Here is a 14,059-nt window from a genome sequence, read left to right on the forward strand (position 1 = left end):
CAGTTCACACTCGTCTTTCTTCGCACTCTTAAGCTTTAAAGCACAGCTCTGGGAAATAAATTGTGCCGCAATTAAAGCAATTACAGTGCAAATAAAAAAAACATACTACCTTTTGTGTCCCTGAGCTGTGCTGCGCTGTTTACTCTCAATCAGCTTTTCCCCCAGATTATTTTAATGGAAAAACATATTCATTTCTTTTTTTATTCCTGTATACCAGCACCATTCTTTTTGAATTTTAATTCCAGGCATTTTACAATGATTTTCCACAGCAAAGGGTAGCAAAGGGTTTGAGATAGTGTGTGGGCCATATGTGACTGCTGTGTGTCTGTGTGGAATCCACACGAATGCAACACTTTGTGACACTGGGTCTGATTCTGTTTGCATGACTGCAGTGTGTGTGAGGCTATGTGCAGCTTATGTGACTGAGAGTGCACATGTGCAATTCTGGGTCAGTACCTGGATGGGAGACCTCCTGGGAAAAACTAAGGTTGCTGCTGGAAGAGGCGTCAGTGGGGCCAGCAGGGGGCACTCACCCTGTGGTCCATGTGGGTCCTAATGCCCCAGTATAGTGATGGGGACACTGTACTGTAAACTGGCGCCGTCCTTCGGATGAGACGTAAAACCAAGGTCCTGACTCTCTGTGGTCATTAAAAATCCCAGGGTGTCTCTTGAAAAGAGTAGGGGTGTAACCCCAGTGTCCTGGCCAAATTTCCCCCTGGCCTTTACCAATCATGGCCTTCAAATAAATCCCTATCTCTGAACTGGCTTCATCACTCTGCTCTCCTCCCCACTGAGAGCTGGTGTGTGTGAGAGGACTGGAGCATCATCCAGGTGGGGGTACACACTGGTGGTGGTGGAGGGGATCCCCATTACCTGTAAAGCGCTTTGAGTGGAGTTTCCAGAAAAGCGCTATATAAGTGTAAGCAATTATTAATTATTATTATTATTATTAGCTTGCCTTGGTGTGACGTACTGCGAATATCGCCCTTGCTGCAGGCTCGAACTCGAGGGGTGTGTGCTCTAACCGAGCGACAGCGTCTTGAGCTGGGGGGTCTCCCAGGTGAGTTACGCACCTTGCAGCAGGTAGTCCGTTGCCTCAGTCTCCACCTCCGGGCTGAGCTGTCGGGTCTTCTTCAGGTAACGCAGAACGAACACGTTAGGGGCGAAGTGGATCATGTTCTGCTCCCCACAGCCGAAAGGCAGGCGCAGGAGTTTGTCCAGATTGTTGAGGGTCGGGCCCATCACGTCCCCTGAGGCAGGGCGGGAGCAGAGCACATGGTCAGACAAGCGAGAGGCCAGTCGGTTTCACAGGGCTCTTCGAACCTCAAGCTATCCCCCGTCAATACTGCTCTATCACTCTGCAGCTCACAGCTGGCAGCCCACTGAAGCCCAGCAGGTGTGAGCCTGGTCAGAGGTGTTAGTGGGGCCAGTAGGGGGCGCTCTCACCCTGCGGTCTGTGTGGGTCCTAATGCCCCAGTATAGTGATGGGGACACTGTACTGTAAAAAGTACTCTGACTCTGTTGTCATTAAGAATCCCAGGGTGTTTCTTGAAAAGAGTAGGGGTGTTACCCCAGTCTCCTGGCCAAATTTCCCTCTGGACTTTACCAGTCATGGCCTCCTAATAATCCCCATCTCTGAACTGGCTTCATCACTCTGCTCTCCTCCCCACTGAGAGCTGGTGTGTGGGGAGCGGACTGGCGCATCATCCAGGTGGGGCTGCACACTGGTGGTGGTGGAGGGGATCCCCATGACTTGTAAAGCGCTTTGAGTGGAGTGTCCAGAAAAGCGCTATAGAAGTGCAATGAGTTATTATTATTAACTGTTATTGATTCAGGGGGTTAGGGACAGGAAAGGCCCTGCGGCTCTCGAGGAATATGGGGTACCCCCACCCGGAAGGGGCGTCCGCTCACCGATCATGGAGGCGGTGGCCCTCTCGGAGCCTGGCACCATGTTGTGGGGCACGCCCAGGGTGAAGGCCTCGTTGTGGTTCTCGTCCGAGTCCTCCTTGCGCCAGATCTTGAACTCGCCCGCCGAGCCCCAGCCCGTGGAGAAGCCGATGTGCCTCACCTGCCCGGGCGACACGCCCGCCCACTCCACGATGGCCGAGGCGTCGGAGGGCTGCGCGCCGTGGCCCACCTGCGGCACAGCAGAGTCGAGCCGTCACCCCCCCCCCCCGCCCTCAGCCTGGTGAGCCCGGGCGCTGCGGGGGGAGAGGGGAGGAGGAAGAGGCGGCACCTGGACCCCCACCTGGACCCGGCCGCCGCCCCAGCTGATCCAGAAGCTGCGGAACTCGTCCCAGGACAGGATGCCCGGCGTGCCGGCGCTGGCCACGGCCTCGCCCATCTTGCCCAGGGAGATCCAGGTGCCCGTGTTCTGGTGCCCACCGATGACGATCTCCACCATCTCGGCCGTGTCGTGCGCGCTGGCGGACAGGGCGACGTGGGCGTCGTTGTGCGCCTTCACCGCCACCACGAACCCCGTCATGCGCCCCGGCTTCTTCATGTACTGATACTCGTACTTGTTGGGCGTGGAGATGTGGATTTTCTCTGGGTGTGGGGGGGTGGGCGATTTTAGAAACCAGAACAATAGCGAGACAATGATACTCCTGAGCATCGACAACAGGCAGGGCCTGGCTCAACCTGTTATCTTCTGAGCTCTTCGTAATTTAACTGAAACCTTAATTGATACGTGACTTAGCTCTCAGAAAGCTGCGGATTTGAAACAATAAAACTGATGAATACCTCACGAGAAATACCAGGAAGCTGTAATTAAGCTCACGAGAAGCTGTATGAAAAGCTGGAAAGAACCGGGAGCTGACACTGGGGAGAGGACAGGGGGACTCGGACCCTATAAGACATTCGCTACCGTTTTTTAGTTGCAAGCGATTTTAAAAAGACGGTTATCTGCGCCCTGCCGATGAGCCTGTTGTGTGGGGTGCACGGTGTTTTTCAGGGTGCTCTGGCGTACTGACCGTTGGGGCAGAAGAAGACGCTGTAGGTGTACTCTCGGGGCAGGCCCTCCGGCTGTGGAGAGAAAGACACACGTACAGTACACGTCAGGCCCTGCGAGGAAGACGGACCCCCCCAGGGACTCCAGCAGAGCTACTGTACTGCGTGGTCCCAGGCTGTGTGAGGTGTGGCGGTCCAGAGTAAACAAAACACACTATGCTGTAGGTTATAGGAGAATTCAAGAGGTGCTCAATTCTTAAATGAGTTTTAACACACTACATATTAAGTGTTTGTGAACCCTTGTCTTTTGGCCTTACGCATTTTGTGCAGACGTTATAAATTAATAAAGATTTTATAATGGGCCTAAGTCATCCCTGGCACTTTCTTTGTAGGATTAAAGAATTAAAGATCCACTCAGAGACTAAGGACCAACTAAGCAATTAAGTGTCAATTAAGCTTGCTGACCACTCTTGGTTTATAGCTCCAGGGCCTGCAGCAGGTGCTCCTCAGGATAGCACAGGTTTAATTGAGGCAAATGTTTGTCTTGCTGGTTAACAATTCACTTTACTCCCACCTTCGGCCCCCATGATCAGGCTCGGTCGTGCGGCTGAGGTCGTCTCTCTCTCTCACCTCGACCCGCACACTCCTCCGCACATGGTCCAGCCCGGCTTGGGCCTTCCTCTCCGTGTCCGCGTCCTCTGGGCTCTTCGGTGACCTGGGCGCCTGCAGGCCGTCCGTGCAGCAGCCAGGTTCGCTGTACGCCACGGCCCGCGCTGCAGCAGACAGGAGCGCCAAGACAAGCAGAGCTGAGCCCCACTGCAGTCCCCACCACACACCCCAGTCCCCACCATACACCCCAGCCTCCGCCACACACCCCAGTCCCCGCCACACACCCCAGTCCTCATCACACACCCCAGTCTCCACCACACACCCCAGTCCCCGCCACACACGCCAGTCTCTCCATCACACACCCCAGTCTCTCCATCACACACCCCAGTCTCTCCATCACACCCCAGTCTCCACCACACACCCCAGTCCCCGCCACACACGCCAGTCTTTCCATCACACACCCCAGTCTCTCCATCACACACCCCAGTCTCCGCCTCACACACCCCAGTCTCCGCCTCACACACCCCAGTCCACATCACAGTCCAATCTCCACCACACACCCAAGTCTCCACTGGAACAGGCTCGGACTCGGGGGCTACACAGTTACAGCACAGTCATCTAAACTCGAGGAAGACTTCCTTGAGGCCTACACTAAAAGCCCCACCTACAGCTGAGCCATACCATCACAGTGCGAGTACTGAGGCTCACAGCAGCCCCCGCCATACTGACACAGAACAACGCATCTATAAAAAGCACAGACTCTTTTAAGAAACTGGCATCAAGCATACCATCAGTGTTGCGTCCTCTTTTTGTAAGTTCAACAAACAGGTTAGAACAGCGTGATGGGAGTGTGCTTTACCTGTGATATTGGCCACACCCAGCTCAGTGAATGACAGGACGATGGGGGTGGGCGTGGCCTCTCCAGGGGCAACACACTTCTTCCGGGTCAGGTGATGTTTCCCAGGATGCCCCACAAACTTGATCCCCTTGGGTACAGAGACTTTGATGTGCACCTGGGAAATGGGTGGAACAGATACAGTGCAGGGTTATATACTATAAGTTCAGACTTAAACCATTGAACCCTGAACTGCCTTAATAGTTTTTAAATCTATCTTCCATTCCTAAACATTTCGCAGATAACCTTTGAACTATTGCATCTCATCAGCAGCATAATATTCCAAACTTTTGACTTGTATAAATCTTGCCAGTCCAATCATTAATGACAGTATGTTTCCCTTAAGATACAATATTATGGGTTTCTCTCCTTTGCACTTACAGTACTTTAAGAGCAATTAAATATTATATTTATATATTATAAATATATATATTAAGTTCATGAAATGTTCTGTATTATGATGATTATTATTATCTTCCAACAAGTTTCTGTGCTAGAGAGAACTCCGCTAAGTTCTCACATTGATACAGATCTGTCTGGCTGATGCGTTTATCCAAACAGACTTCTATTTGCCCCCACTCATCCAGCTGGGTCTGGGTGAGGTATCCAGCTCAGGGGAACAGCAGCTGGGGCTCGGACCCACAGCCTTCCAGCTGGTAGTGTTTAGCCCTAGCCCCTGCCCCCCAGCCTCTCCGCCTCACCTCGGCACAGGTGGGCAGGTAGTTGTAGACTGTGAGGAGGACCTTGGTCTGTTCCCCCCGGATCACGCTGTAGGGGAGGGTGAAGTCCACAAAGAAGGGCTTGAATGAGCGCAGCTCCGCGCTCTGGGCCAGGCCCAGCCCCTGGGCCTCCGACAGGCCGATCGCCTCCGCCACCCAGGTGGTGATGGAATCCGGGACGTCCAGCCTCAGCTCGGCTTCTCCGGTGATGTCACTGCCAAGACAGCGCACGAGTGAAACGGGATTGCTGGATTTATTCATTTCCAGCTTCGGCGGATTCGAGATCTCTCGCCTCTTGCTCAAGTGCTTTGCTAGCTTCTGCGGCGCTGCACACACATGGCACATGTCTGTCTCTGGACAGGACAGAGCTCAGCTGGGACCCACCGACAGAGCTGGGTGCAGAGGAACGACCAGGACAAGGTGTGTCTCAAGCGTATAATACCACAGCACCGGTGACCGGAACTCTTGACCCTCTAGGAACCTAAACCCCTCCGCCTACTGTCTCTCGCAGATGACCGTAAGACGATGCCCTGCAGCAGTGCAATTGCTCCTCCTAGATACTTAACAGTTTCATGGGTACTTTGTAATAAGAATAATAATAAATATAATAATAATACATTTATTTTATATAGCGCCTTTAAAGGTGGCTTCTCAACGCGCTTTACAGAATGACAAATAAAAAGAACACACAAAATTAAACACAACTGCAATATACAGAGGAGACCGTGGATGGTGGTACTAAGAAGAGCAGAGGGGTGAAGAATGGAACCAGTTCAGTAAAGGCTCTTCTGAAGAAGAGGGTTTTGAGTCTGGATTTGAAGGAGTTTAGAGAAGGTGACTCTCTGATATCCTTGGGCAGAGTTCCAGAGCTTGGGGGCATAACAGGAGAAGGCCCTGTCACCCCTAGAGTGTAGACGGGCTTGGGGGACAGTAAGGAGAGCAGAATTGGAAGAGCGAAGGTTGCGAGGTGGGGAGTAGGGCGATAATAGTTCAGACAGGTACTGAGGTGCCAAGCCATGCAGAGCCTTACAGGTGAGCATGAGGATTTTAAAGTCTACACGGAATTTGACCAGAAGCCAGTGCAAGGACTCCAGGATAGGAGTAATGTGTAGGATCAGTATGCCAATTACCACACAGGGTGTTGCTACAGCGGAGCAGACCGATTTGGAAACAGGGTGAATAGCCCTGGCTATTCATTATAAGTTTCTATTGCCTGATCAATAAAGGTTATAAACAGTTCTGGGACTCCGGCTGCACAGCAGTCCAAGCCATTCCATGTTTTACCAGTGGCAAGGCTCGAACTCAAAAGCTGTACGAAGCTAGCGCCAGCTGCCGGACACATCATGCTTCTTACTGCGTGTGAAATAAATCTGCTTCGACAGGCGCAAGGCTGTTAGTTGTGCAGTTGATGAGAAAGGAAAGACAGCCCGCAGCAGAAAGACCCGAAACGGATCGTGCCGCTGCGCAATGGGAGCCGGACTCCTTCCCTCGCTGAGGCACGGAGGGAGAAGCTAGCCGGCTTCGGAGAGCCCAGGCGCGAGAGAAGGGCGCGCCGCGTGACCGGAGAAGCTCTTATCCGTGTGCTGCAGTGCCCTTCGCTCGCTTCTCCCCCTGCTCCGAATCCTGGAATCGCTCCAGAATCCATGCACCAGCACAACTTCCAGCACCTCCGTCTCGCCGGCCGCGCCCCGGTCCCAGGCTCCTCCGGGACGACAGCCCACGAGCAGCAACAAGGTTTTTACTCTCACACATGAGAGCACTCACGACTCTGGGCGAGGGCCAAAATATGTGATCCGTGTAACCATTCGCTCCTCCAGAGCATCGGGGGGGGGAGAGAGAGAGGGAGAGGAGGATCCGAAACAAAAGGAAAAGACCGGGAAAACAATCCTGGTGATTAAAAACACATACCTTCCTATCCGTGAGGAAAGTCGTAAAAATGTGATTATTGCCGTTACAAACTGTATATTGCAGTATACACTGGGATTGATGCAATATACAGGAGACAAACATCTGGCCTTGGGCATCACAGGCCCTACTCAGATGCTCATGCTCAAGGCTGACGTAAATAGTTTCTCTTCCACTGCAAGTTCACAAGTATTCCAGGCCGTAAACGGTCTCCCCCTCTGGGCTGGGCATGTGCAATCTTAACTCCCCCTTATTTCAGCTGGTGCAGCAGTTTCTCTCCCCCCCCCCCACCAGATCTGCGTGCTGTGTGTCACTCAGATGGGAGCTGCACTTCAGTCGGGGGGGGGGGGGGGGGGGAGGTGATGTAATATGCAAAGCACTTGATTCATTGTGATGTGAACCTAGAGGGCCCAGAGTGTCTGAGAAAACAGACCGAGTCAGGCAGAGCCAGGCTGAGCTGGTACCTGACATTGAGGCAGCGCCAGATCCACGTATCCGGGAAGAAGGACCGTCTGCGCCTCTCGGCTCTGCAACACAACACAACAGAAACCTGTCACTTTCATTTCTGTTGGCTCTCCCTTAAAATTCCTGGTGCTCCAGCCATTCATCCATTCATCCATCCAGTATCCAGTACAGGGTCGCGGGGGAGCTAGACCCTATCCCAGCAAGCAACGGGAGCAAGGTGGGGTACACCCTGGACTGGTCGCCAGTCCATGGCAGGGCAGTCAAAGGGCACACAGACCAATAATTACAAACACACACTCACACCTAGGGCCAATTTTCCCAGAAGCCGATTAACCTACCAGACCGTGGGAGGAAACCCGCTCGAACACGGGGAGAACATGCAAACTCCACACAGACAGCACCCCAGAGTGCGGAATTCAATCCGGTGCCCCAGCGCCACGAGGCAGCAGTTCTCTCCGCTCTTTCATCCGATCCCACGCAATCCCAAATATCCCACATCCCTGTTCCCGCTTATCCCCGACGTCCAGCTGCGGTGGTAGCGCCACCTCGTTACCTCGCCACGGTGCAGGGGTGCATGCCAGCCACCAGCGTGCCCGTGTGCGGCTGGAAGGCGGGCACGGCCTCGTCGGTGTACATGCCCTCGCTCTGCCGGTGATTCAGGCTCACCAGGTCCGTCATGACAACCAGCCCCGTCTCCTAGACGACCAGCAGACAGCACGGCACAGTCAGGGGGCAACAGCGGCCCGGGTGTTACCATGACTACCGGACGAAGGGATTCAACCTTACAGAGCAGAAGAGGGTCGCACCTCTTCCCTGAAAGTCACAGGGGTGCACGGGTCTCCCCACATCACTAAATACCCTGGAACAAGTGTCCTTTTTCACCAATGAAGCCAAACAGTTGGGTCAATAAATTAAGAACTTGGATAGAACAAAGACCCTCTGCAGGATCAATGTTGTTCAGTTCAACTCCTGTTTTTTTAATTTTAGAACTTAAGATAAGATCAGATCACTTTATTGGCCATATACAATTTCTTGCATTAGGAATTTGTCTTTTCACACACCCCAACTTGCTCTCCATGAGACACACAGACAGGGAGAGAAGCTGGGGGTCAGAGCGCAGGGTCAGCCATTGTACAGTGCCCCTGGAGCAGCTGGGGTTAAGGGCCTTGCTCAGGGGCCCAACGGAGTAGGATTCCTCTGCCGGCCGCGAGATTTGAACCGGCAACCTTCCAGCCACAGGCGCAGATCCTGAGCCACAGAGCCACTTGTTGAATTCAGAAAGTATTTCTACTGCCCTTTGGATGGGACACAGGGAAAGGTCCGCACTGATTATAGGTCACTGGCTCAAGGATCAGTTTGGAACAATTAATCAATGAGGTCAATTAAGCAATTAAGAGATGGCTAGGAAGAAAAGCCCAGACACAGCCCCCCTGCTGTAAAGGCAGTCCTGTCAAGTAACCATGCTGCAGCGCAGGGGGCGGGGCCCTCAGACTCACAGTGAAGGCAAAGCGGGCGTCCTTGGCGATGTCCCAGTGCCATGGAAACACAGAGGACCTCCGGCGTCGCCGTGACGACAGCCCCGGCCACCAGAAGTGCCCCTCATCCTTTGGGATTCCAAAGGCATCCGAGACGTCGAACTCCCTGAGCTCCTGAAAGACCTGGAGGGAGAATAAGGAGCAGACAGTACAGCACAAACTGATGGAACACCTAAGGCCAATGCTCTCTGGTAATTTAGTCCAGCTATGTCAAGTACCGTAATGCCTTATTTTAATTTATAGTTAACTTCTTTATAATTAATGTAATAACTTAGTTTGAGTTCAGGTCCAGTACCTCTTTCTCACTTACCTTGTCCTTGGTGAGCTGGAAGCCAGGTTTCAGGAGATACAGGCTCTTGTCCACTGCAGCCACACACACACAGGAGCCCTTCTCCCCTCGGACACGGATACTGACCGAGTCTCCTGGCATCGACTCATTTGTGGACAGAGAGATGGACACCTGCAGATGGACAGACAGTGATGTCCTTGATCCTCTAAAGATATTGAAGCACCACCGCCATAGAGCACCCCAGTCTCCGCCACTCACCCCAGTCTCCACCACACACCCGTCCACATCACACACCCCAGTCTCCACCACAGTTCAATCTCTACTACACACCCCAGTCCCCATCACACACCCCAGTCCCCGCCACACACCCCAGTCCCCGCCACAGTCCAACAGTCCAATCTCTACTACACACCCCAGTCCCCATCACACACCCCAGTCTCCGGCACACACCCCAGTCTCTGGCACACACCCGTCCACATCACTCACCCCAGTCTCCGCCACTCACCCGTCCACATCACTCACCCCAGTCTCCGCCACTCACCCGTCCCCATCACACACCACAGTCCCCGCCACACACCCCAGTCTCCACCACACACCCCAGTCCCCGCCACACACCGCCACATTCAGGAAGGACGCTGTGGACAGTATACACGTGCCTGGTTCTCGAAGGCGGGCTGCACGGGGAGCTGGATACTGTCCGTCACACCCTCGCCGTTGTCCCGCACGTAGTACACCAGCAGGCGACTGAGCGGGGCCATGGCGGGCGTCACGAGGAACCGCAGCACCGCCACACAGCTGTCCGTCTCCTCCGGCAGCGGCGGGGGGGCTGCCCCTGGGCGGGGCGGAAAGAGACAATGAGAGATGTCCCTCGGCTCACCCCCTTTATTTTTCATTCTCCAGATCTCCAGATCACCCCCTTCCTTCAAAGCCTTTGCAAACGTTTTGATTGTCTTAATCTAAACCAGCAGGAGGAACTCACCTCTCCATTAAAAATCCTCCAGAGGCTGCAATAAGCAAATCTGTGGCCTGCAGGGACAGGCTCAGCACTCACCAGAAGCGCTAGGGGGCGCTGTGGTGTGGATGTTCTTGTCGAAGGTGACAGCAGCCCTCTTGCCCCGGTACTGAGTGATATTGGCGGGCTGGAGGCCAGACTGGATGATGTTGCCGCGGGAAGCAATCTCGTAATGCAGAGAGAAGTTGCACGGGCAGGTTGACTTGAGAGCAATCTGGGCTTCCCGACCCACCTACACACAGACCCACAAGAACGACAGGAACAAACATGGTGAAATATTCCGAACTGTGTGTCCATGCCTTCAGAGAGACAGCCCTGCAAGTCTAAATGCTTAAACTAGTCCCTAAATTCTGGTTGTGTAAGAGGATGGGCTACATTGAACTGTGCGATGTGCCCTGAAGCTCTGCACTGATAAACTGGACCAGAATTCCCTGCTGTCTGAGGGTCTAGTAAACATCCGATTAGATTTGAGGGGGTAACTCTGGTCTTGAGCCTTAATCCTACAAATTTCTTAAATTGGTCCCCAAATTAGGGAGCCCCCTATCCTAGATCTGTAGGACTACTGTTTTAGCAGGATAGCTAGGTTTTTTTAAAAGGCCAACACATTTAAAGCTGCAAGAAGCTGCCAGCTGAACTGATCTGATTAAGGCACTTAACATGCTGATGGACACTAGAGTCTTTCCCCATTCTTCACCGCTGTGGAGCACAGCTCCCGTAGGTGTTACAGGACTTAAAACCAGAGCAGGCTGGAGATCTGGAGCGAAGGGTTACACTGGTCCAGTTAAAGGGGAACTGCAACACTATTTTTATATTTCGGGTTTAGAAAGATTTGGCACTTCCAAAGACAATGAAAGTAAAAAGTATGCAGCAACTTGCAAAAACTCCAATTTACATCACAAAATAGACTACATTTCCAGGTATGTGCAGCGCCACGTTCAGCGATTCAGAATGAGGCAACAAAACTTCCGACGACGTGTTGCGGTCCTATGATATTGTAAACCAGCAGGCTTGTGAATACACCTCTTTTAGCAATATTGCTTTTGACTTCGAGATGGTTTTGCAGAGAAATGCCACTTTTTAACTCCGCATGCAGATCACATTGTGACGTTTCTGTGGTGGAATGTCTGCTGCACAACCTGTGCTCATTAATTTGATTCGCTCACACATCACATTACAGGGACTAGTGAGCAGGAAGGGCTGCTTCAGTTCACAATTTGTGGGAACTTGAATGCAAGACCATGGCGACTTATAGTACTTTCACCAAGTTCACGATTCGGTGCTTAATTTGAAATGTGTAAAATGTTTCTATACCATCAGTGAATTAATTTTGTTGCCGACATTTAATAACTGGTCGGAGAAATCGAGATTGCAGCGGCCCTTTAAGACCATCGGGCCCCAGGCGAGCACGGGGGGTGGGCAGGACGCGGCTGGTAACGCTCACAGTGCCCAGGCGGACGGACAGGTGCGTACCTGCAGCGGTGCACCAGGGCTCTGCAGCTGGAGGTGGCACTTGCTGGGGGAGTACCAGCTGCTGATGGACAGGTAGCTGGGCAGGTACTGGTCTCCTGCTGGCTGGCCGTCGATCGCCGTCACCTTGGTCTGGAGGAGTTTCACAGGGCAATGTGAACAACGCGTGTTTCACGCAGAGGAGCCTTTCCCTTTCCTAGGAGCGACGCTGCGAGCCCACAATCACTCTGAACCCCGTCAGGTACCACCAGAGCCTGGCTTTGGCACAGCGTTGACGCTGCCCTGCAAGGACCCAGAAGTCATGAATCCTGTCCTGTCAACCCGAGGGAGGGTTTGACCCGAACACACCTATATCATCACAAGCAGGGGGCTGCGTCAGCATGCGTAGGCTGCAAAGGAACAGATTTATTCCAGGCTGAAAGGAAAAGAAAAGAAATACAATATTTTGGCCGTGGAGCCTTCTTCACACACCTGAAGAAGCCAAAATGTTGTTTCCTTTCTTCTCTTTTCAGCCTGGAATAAACCTGTTACTTGTTCCTTTGCAGCCTGCGCATGCTGACGCAGCTCCCTGCTTGATCTCCTGACGAAGAAGTCTGAGGAAGACTCCACAGCTGAAACGTTCTCTCTTTTCTTTTCAGCATGGAATAAGCCTTTACCTATTCCTACAGCATCTCACTCCCTCTTCATCAGACAGTGTTGGACAGAAGACTGGGAACAGTCCTACCCCTTCCTCCTCTCTGCTACACCTGCCCTGCAAACCACTGACCCTGTTCCCCAACTCCATCCCAAAAATCCCTCTTCCGAGTGATCGCCACTCCCCCACCTTCCGCTGCTTAATAGTTTTCCAACCCCCCTCCCACCCGCCAAACACCCCCCAACTGACCTCCAGCCAGACGTACTGGGCAGCCGTGGGGATGGAGGGGATCTCGAACTCCACCCGCCCGTCCCAGGACAGCAGCTCGCTGGTGTAGACGTTGTCCTTGGGCGTCAGCTCCGCCTTCACCCGCACCCGCACCCCGTCCGCGGGGCTGCCGTCCGGGTAGGTCACCTCCACCTGCGGGGGGCGCCCCCCAGATGCAGCTGGTGGTCAGGGCAGCTACGACAAATTCTCCCCACCAGGGGGAGCCCTGGATCGCAAAGGGCCGCCCTGCTCTGTGAGGTCCCCTCCCCCATCTTAACGGCTCAATTTCGTATGTGGAAAGCTACAGTTTTCTTCTTTCCCGGATCTTAATAAGTCGTTAACTGAAAGTCTCGATTACCTGCACGTTCCTGACAGGAAATGACCTTTCCACCCTCCTGAGTGTCTGACACTATCTGCTATCTGATAATCCAGCTCCCTGCTGGCTGATTTATAGACCTGCCTGCTCTGCTTCAATCCTTATGTAGGGGTGGCTGCTGTGCTGGATTTCCCATTAGGCGCTGTAGGCACTGCAGGCACACCGCCTAGGGCCTAGGGAACTGTTAGGGCCTACGAAGGAGGGAAACACTAGTGACTCACGAAAAACGAGCTGAAACAACACGCTTGCGATCGACTCTCGGTGCTCCACATCAACAATCACGCGCTCTCTAGCGGCTGTTCTAGAAACCAGAAGTGTGGAAGTGATGGTCTCTCGACTCGCTCCATCAATCACCTGGTTTAGCATGAGAACAGTTTAAAGTGCGTCTTGTCAATCAACAAAATTCAACCGGCGTTGACCCCTCTTCTTGCACATTTCGGAGTACCTCACCAGTGACTCACCAGCTGCTGGCTCCAAACCACCTGTTCTATCCAGAGCCACTTCCACATTTCAGCTCGTTTATTTGTGCTCAGAAGACGTTTTAGAAAGTGGACTTCTTATATAACACCCTACAGCTCCCAGCTGGCAGCCCACTGAAGCCCAGCAGGTGTGAGCCCGGTCAGTACCTGGAGGGGAGACTCCTGGGAAAGCTAAGGCTGCTGCTGGAAGAGGTGTTAGTGGGGCCAGCAGGGGGCGCTCACCCTGCAGTCTGTGTGGGTCCTAATGCCCCAGTATAGTGACGGGGACACTAGACTGTAAAAAGGCGCCGTCCTTCAGATGAGACATAAAACCGAGGTCCTGACTCTCTGTGGTCATTAAAAATCCCAGGGCGTTTCTCAAAGAGTAGGGGTGTTACCCCGGTGTCCTGGACCACAATCCCCCTGGCCTTTACCCATCATGGCCTCCTAATAATCCCCATCTCTGAACTGGCTTCATC

At 53.1% G+C, this 14,059-nt stretch overlaps 1 protein-coding gene across 1 annotated transcript in view; it reads right to left on the bottom strand.

The window, feature by feature from the left end:
- Nucleotides 1–14,059, bottom strand: part of cpamd8 (C3 and PZP like alpha-2-macroglobulin domain containing 8) — a 55,148-nt gene that overhangs the window by 26,093 nt on the left and 14,996 nt on the right. The window contains exons 13-27 of the mRNA XM_088907315.1: nt 12,729–12,899; nt 11,849–11,977; nt 10,418–10,610; nt 10,023–10,198; nt 9,388–9,537; nt 9,039–9,200; nt 8,096–8,238; nt 7,542–7,604; nt 5,155–5,386; nt 4,418–4,571; nt 3,580–3,722; nt 2,973–3,024; nt 2,249–2,547; nt 1,912–2,137; nt 1,074–1,250 (exon numbers count right to left, since the gene is read on the bottom strand). Of these exons, the coding sequence (XP_088763441.1) occupies nt 1,074–1,250; nt 1,912–2,137; nt 2,249–2,547; nt 2,973–3,024; nt 3,580–3,722; nt 4,418–4,571; nt 5,155–5,386; nt 7,542–7,604; nt 8,096–8,238; nt 9,039–9,200; nt 9,388–9,537; nt 10,023–10,198; nt 10,418–10,610; nt 11,849–11,977; nt 12,729–12,899 (2,470 nt within the window). The remainder of the gene's footprint in view (nt 1–1,073; nt 1,251–1,911; nt 2,138–2,248; nt 2,548–2,972; nt 3,025–3,579; nt 3,723–4,417; nt 4,572–5,154; nt 5,387–7,541; nt 7,605–8,095; nt 8,239–9,038; nt 9,201–9,387; nt 9,538–10,022; nt 10,199–10,417; nt 10,611–11,848; nt 11,978–12,728; nt 12,900–14,059) is intronic.

Source organism: Atractosteus spatula, chromosome 28 (genome assembly GCF_055471065.1).
Source record: "Atractosteus spatula isolate fAtrSpa1 chromosome 28, fAtrSpa1.hap1, whole genome shotgun sequence".
Lineage (NCBI taxonomy): Eukaryota > Metazoa > Chordata > Actinopteri > Semionotiformes > Lepisosteidae > Atractosteus > Atractosteus spatula.